The sequence below is a fragment of the Morus notabilis genome, unplaced genomic scaffold, assembly GCF_000414095.1.
Source record: "Morus notabilis unplaced genomic scaffold, ASM41409v2 Scaffold2440, whole genome shotgun sequence".
NCBI classification, from domain to species: domain Eukaryota; kingdom Viridiplantae; phylum Streptophyta; class Magnoliopsida; order Rosales; family Moraceae; genus Morus; species Morus notabilis.
The window spans coordinates 1-6727 of record NW_010366902.1 but is presented as its reverse complement, the minus strand read 5'-3'; the positions used below and the strand labels follow the sequence as shown (position 1 = coordinate 6727).

General features: G+C 32.8%; 1 protein-coding gene across 1 annotated transcript; it reads right to left on the bottom strand.

The window, feature by feature from the left end:
* Positions 1–1434: 1434 nt before the first annotated feature.
* On the bottom strand, positions 1435–6689 carry LOC21384359. Its single transcript, XM_024174320.1, has 5 exons — positions 6399–6689; positions 3743–4810; positions 2677–2837; positions 2276–2564; positions 1435–2120 (listed from the first exon to the last, which is right to left on the bottom strand). The coding sequence occupies exons 1-5, from the start codon at positions 6406–6408 to the stop codon at positions 1435–1437; spliced, it is 2214 nt and encodes a 737-aa protein (XP_024030088.1). The 5' UTR covers positions 6409–6689.
* Positions 6690–6727: the final 38 nt, after the last annotated feature.

Below are 6727 nucleotides of genomic sequence, written 5' to 3'. Positions count from 1 at the left end.
GTAGTCGTATCATCAACACACATCTGAAACATAAGAAGAGCAATGCTGTAAGGCACTGTAATAGTTAATAAAAGGTGGATCTCATGGTGTGGGATCATAAATAAGGCACACCTTCTATTAGTGATGGTATTTAATACATGTAGTGTCCTAAAGTATTTTTCACATAAGAAAGGAGATCATCATATATAAGGCTGCTGTAAGGTTGTGTTCACCATTGAGTACCCTCTTCTGGTCCCCACTCTACAGTCCAACTTTAGACCTCAAAAACTGCTTAGGGGCACTACCGATGCTAAGCACTACCACTAATAAAAAGTGAGGCTCCACCTGTGAGTCTCACGTTGCGAGACTCACATTCTATTAATAGGTGGTGTTGAGCACCACCAGTGCCCAATAGCATTAGGCCTCAGACCTCAATCTTCTCTTTTCGATACCAATCTATCAGGTACTTTTAACGAATGCCCTTCAAAATGGTACCATTAAGGATTTTTGGGTCTCAATATTGGCATGAATTTTGCCCCTTTGATTAAGTAATTTGATAGATTATTGTCGATAATTCGACATATGTCACCGGCGGCGGTCTCCGGTCACCAGTGGTGGGCTTAATTTAACAGAATATTGTCTAAAATTTAACAAATTATTATCTATAATTTGATAGATTATTATCAAAATGACAGCCTATCACAACAAAAGGGTCGAACTCCAAAAGGATGTGTTTAAGGATTAGTTTTTGCAAATTTCTCCAATCGGATAATCTTGACAAATACCCCTTAAAAATATATAAGTCAAGATTTTTATTATTTATTCTTAATTCATAACCTTTTTAGTCAAATAATTATACTAATAAAATGATATTTATCAAGAGTAAAGAGTAAAAGTTCATACTTATGTACTCATAAGAGTAAATTCTCTATTTTTTTATATTTTTTTTAAAAGTCAAAGATTAAAGTGTGAACCATTTGTGAGATTTTTTTTTTTGACCCTGTTACATGTGAATCATATAAATGAAACCGAAACAAATATATGCCACATGAAATATTGATGTACTACCCTACACCGCCAATAAATACTAGGGAGAAAGGGTCCACCCATTTGACTTCCATAACTGGTCGTGGAAAGAATTCTATCCACGATAGAAGCAAAGAAGGCACATTAGTTCCATAAGCTATCTAATAACCAAGCAGAACCTTTAAGGCCTCGTACCAAACGCGGATTCGAACCACCTCGGTTTTAATTTAAATTAAAAATTTTCTGCTACAGTATTTCTAACAAAATTTGAATTCTAACAGGTATTAGCATATCATATATTTAGGAATAAAACAGATGAACATAGATCCATAAAACATGATAAGGACATTCTTCATTGTTATACATACATATACTAACTAACAAAACATATATATACATATATGTATATTAAAGAACCTCCATGGTCAGTCACCAATCATCACACGTAAAGAGGCTTCTCAAACTTCTCCGTGTAGTCAAAATGTCTTCATTGATAGCAGCGGCTTCTAACAGTAGCTTGCTAAATTTGGAACCTCTCTCCATGCTTTCAGACATTGGCATTGACCGTTTTTCTTCTAATATCTTGATCTTCTTGATAATCTCATCAACTTCTCCATCAATTTTGTTCCTTCCACCCTTACATTCTGTGATCTGAGTTTCAACAACTTTTGACTCGTCTTGAAGTTTTTCTAAGTTCGATGCCTTGATGTCAAATCCAAACTCTTCCAATTTGACCAGTTCTTCAATAACGCTATCAAAAGATTCGCCGGAATCATCTTCTTTTAACTCAGAAACCTTTTCAATCGAAGATGCAAAGGTTATCATCTTTCCAATAGCTATTCCTTCACGTTTCGTCTCCTTGCACTTTACCAACGGACGGAAATGGGGAGTCTGCGGAAGTTGACTGAATACATCCATTGATTCAATTATTTGCCAAATTGGAGAGCTTTTCACAAAAGGCAAATTCGGAATGTCTTCTTGCTCAATGTTAGGTGTGCAAACTACATCAACTGCCATCCCATCTTGTAAATTTTGGGTGTCATCTTGCTCGATGTTGCATTTCGAATAAGTTTCAACTTGTACCTCGTCTTGCAATTCTTCTTGCTCATCGTTACCTGTTAAACCAAATGTTATAGTGTTACCCCATTCTTATTGGTCTTCATGACAACAATAACTACATCAAATATTTCAAAATAAAACTAGCTAACAAGGGTTTTTTTTTTTTAATTTTTAATTTTTTAAATTCACTTTGAAAGATAAAACAAGATACAAAAATGAAAATTTCTATCCTTGCTAGCCACATTATATGGCAATGGCATCAGCTCGTCCTTCCGCAAAAGACTTTCAGTACTCTTTCTGATAACCATCTCCTTTCCTCTTATCCCTTTTCCAACATCAACTTGTGGGCAGAAGTCCACAATGGCTGGATCTCCAACTTGCTTCCTCAAACATTCATGTGCAGTACACCCGACCCGACGAACCAACTCAACTTGTTGAGGATCCAACCCTTCTGTAGAGAATGAGTCTGCTATAAGAGTAATTTCTCTCAAGCCAGCAATCTGCAGCATTCAAAACAAAACATATTGTCTCAAATTGATACGTTATTTGCTTTTCTGTTGCAGCAAATAACATTCCTTAAATCATGATAAACACAAACTATCTCAGCCTTACTGCTCTTTGAAATTCCACTGAGAGACGTAGAGGCCGCTCTACAAATTTACGGGTAATTTTTAGGTACCACTTCATGTAGTCACCCTCATCTGCACCAACATCACCTTGTACTATACAAAACCTACGCCTTGACCATTCATTGATTTCTATTTGCATCTTCCCTGATAAGTCAACTCTACGATTTTTTCTATTCCAGTCTTGAAAAAAAAAAAAAAAAAAAAAAAAAAAAAAAAAGGGAAAAAAAAAAAATCAAAAAATTGAAATCAAACAAGAACGTGGGACCCACCAAAATCTCTTTATTCTCTAAGGCATTTGAGACTGGGAGACTATCAAGAATCAACGAGCTAGTATTTGTGGAACTGGGGAAAGCTACCCATTGAAATTTGGATAAAGCTTCATGACGAGGAAGAATAATAAAATTAGTGCATTAGTTTAACAATTTTATGAAAACTTTTAATCTCTAGTTTAATTATTGTTTTTTTATTATTATATCGTTTAATATAATTAATATTCTGTTATAGTTTTTTTTTTGTGAGTTATAAATAATTATAATACTTATGATAATAATAACATTTATAAAATTATAGATTCCGTTCACTTTATCGATTCGAGTTTAGAATTTAGATTTTGTTACAGTAAAAAGTTCTCAGAAACAGTCACATCTAATTTTTTTACTACAGTAAAAAGCTCTCACATAAAATCACATCTCAACTCAAATTACAAACTCAACTCAGCGAAGTGAACAGGCTTATAAAATTAGGGACCCATGATATAAATATTTTATTTTATTTTAAAAAGATAGGCAACACGGACGACTAACAAAACGTGAACAAATATAAAATAATGGTAAATGAGAGAAACGATCAGTCTTGTAAAAAGATGATTAATAATACTGAACAATAGATTAATAATACGTAATAATGGGAACCAGAATAAGAAACAGATTCCTAATATGTATTAAGTGTGGGCACAACCCAAATTGGAGGTCGTTTATTCATTTTCATAAGAACTTTTGAATCTATATTGTAGTGTAATTTAAAGGTCCTGCTCTTGACATGGTAATTACCCACATCACAAATCATGACATTTTGTCCCAGTACATCGGTGTCATCTATGTCGTGAGTAAAATATATACTATCTGGTTCGCAACCGATAAAATTAGAAGCCAAGACAGATATTGAAGAATTATCACCCAAAAACAAAGATACATCACCAAGGCTTTTTATCTTAATCCATTTTGCTCTATCAAAATCTAATCTGAAAACTCTAAACCTCTTTGTCTCACGACCATCGTCTTCGTTACGCCAACTTAAATGCCTTTCGACCTGTAAAAGCTTTCCTCCATAGGACTCCACAAGATATCTCTTGACAGAGGAGTGATCAGATGCTCTCCTAGGTGCAACCAAATTTACAGTGGGATTGCATGGATTTGTAACATCAAAAGATCTAAGTACACCATGAACATCTACAGCATAAATTTGATTATTATGGTGACAGATATCTTTTATCTCTAACATAATTTGCTTGTTGTCATGATCATAACCATTAATTTTAGTCCATGTTGTATCTTTGGCGATTCTAAAAATAGCTAACTCCTGCATTTCGCCAAATATCACCACAATCATGCATTCATTTGGATTTGTTAGCGGATCAGCTGTAAGTAAAGCTTTCTCAATATGGTAATCATAGACTTCAGCATAATCTATTATACCATCTGGATCAAAAAAGCCTTCTAAATCAGGAGGAAACAGGCATGGAAGAAGAATATTAGTATCTATGTTGTTTCCTCCTTTAACCATAGAATAAGGTTTGTAAAGCGTTACCGTCCAATCCTTATTTACAGCCACCAACCATCCTTGTGAAGAGCCAGAAAAACGCTTGTTATATGGTACAAAAAGTTTTGTGCCCAAGAATTTGTTGTCCAGTGTATTGTATATGCTCCATGTTTGTTCTTCGCTGGGAATTAGAAGCATTGGAATATGATGATATTGCAATGTTTTACTCCGTTTAATTTGACTATCCTTCAATATGGAATGCCATTGAAGACAAACAACACCAAATTGCAAATAATCTAATGATAACTCCAATTTCTCTAAAACTATGTCCAATAAATGCTTTGGCAACCTTGCCCAATCTACAGAAATAAATGAACTAGATTAGCATTAAAGGTTTAAAAAAATCACAAATTTAAATATGAATTTGAATGTACTATGTCTAAATGCTATTATAAATTTTGAAATTTAATAAATGTATTCACTTAAGCACACATGTTCTTCAAAATTAGAATTTGTAATTTGCTGAAAATCATGTATGCATAGATACTTCTGTCAAGTTTCAAATATCCCTCGTCAATTTTTGGGATATAGATAAGTAGAATATGATGATGATCACTCGGGGATAGCTCATCTTAAATCTTAAAAATCTTAAAACACAAACTAAGCACGAAATCGTCCCAATGCTAATATTTTAAGAACCTAAATATTCTTAGCGCGTGTGTGTGTGTATATATATATATATATATATCTGTGTGTGTGTGGCGATAACTAATAAGGGCAAAAAACTTATAAAACAGAAAAATTATAATATGTGCATATACATATATACATCAAGAAGGCAAGCAGTACGTGAAAGGTAATATATTGTATTGTGATAGTTTCAAGCTTTACGAGGGGCTAAACATATGAACTTATACATATTTAGCAAAAGAAGAACACATAATAAACAGATATTTATTTATATCTTTATTATTATTTAACAACATTCATACATGGGCTATATAATAAATCAGTCGTCCACAATCCAACAACTAATTAATTATAAAAAAAAAAATCATTATTTCGGAAAGATCGAGATTTTACAGGATACCACGGAGAAAAGTAGACGAATTTTATATTGAACGAAAGAGCCGTAAGTGATTAATTCATTAACTTAATCACACAAAAAAGAGAAGAAAAGAATATCAATCATACTCGGATATTAATCGCTCTTACAAAATACAAAGGAAGCACACATGTTCTTCAAAATTAGAATTTGTAATTTGCTGAAAATCATGTATGCATAGATACCTCTGTCAAGTTTCAAATATCCCTCCTCAATTTTTGGGATATAGATAAGTAGAATATGATGATGATCACTTAGGGATAGCTCATCTTAAATCTTAAAAATCTTAAAACACAAACTAAGCACGAAATCGTCCCAATGCTAATATTTTAAGAACCTAAATATTATCTGTGTTTGTGTGGCGATAACTAATAAGGGCAAAAAACTTATAAAACAGAAAAATTATAATATGTGCATATACATATATACATCAAGAAGGCAAGCAGTACGTGAAAGGTAATATATTGTATTGTGATAGTTTCAAGCTTTACGAGGGGCTAAACATATGAACTTATACATATTTAGCAAAAGAAGAACACATAATAAACAGATATTTATTTATATCTTTATTATTATTTAACAACATTCATACATGGGCTATATAATAAATCAGTCGTCCACAATCCAAAAACTAATTAATTATAAAAAAAAAATCATTATTTCGAAAAGATCGAGATTTTACAGGATACCACAGAGAAAAGTAGACGAATTTTATATTGAACGAAAGAGCCGTAAGTGATTAATTCATTAACTTGATCACACAAAAAGAGAAGAAAAGAATATCAATCATACTCGGATATTAATCGCTCTTACAAAATACAAAGGAAGAGTTATAAACGTACCGGGATCCATATGTGGAAAATTGAAAATTTGGAACTTTCGATGAAAATTAATCTGATTTGAGCAAAGGAGCCTGGTTTCCCAATTAATCTGATTTGAGCAAATTAATCAAATACCGATATGCTACACTCTTTTTATAAGCAAAGGAGCCTGATTTCCCAATTCAGTTCGAGGTGTAATAGGAAACGCGTTTTGCTATTTAACTAATTATGAAGTAATATTTTATAAATTATCCATTATTATCCTATAAGTGGATAAAATCTCATTCCATTCACCTTCTCGACAACCATCTCACTGCCATAACAACCACCGTGATCCTTACTACGACCAC

Excerpts from the sequence above, each read along its gene's own strand:
- LOC21384359 (XM_024174320.1), bottom strand. Across the intron at positions 2,838-3,742 it reads TGTCATGATTTGTGATGTGG|GGAAGATGCAAATAGAAATC; the intron begins GTAATTACCATG and ends TTGACTTATCAG. Across the intron at positions 2,565-2,676 it reads CAGTGGAATTTCAAAGAGCA|ATTGCTGGCTTGAGAGAAAT; the intron begins GTAAGGCTGAGA and ends TGAATGCTGCAG.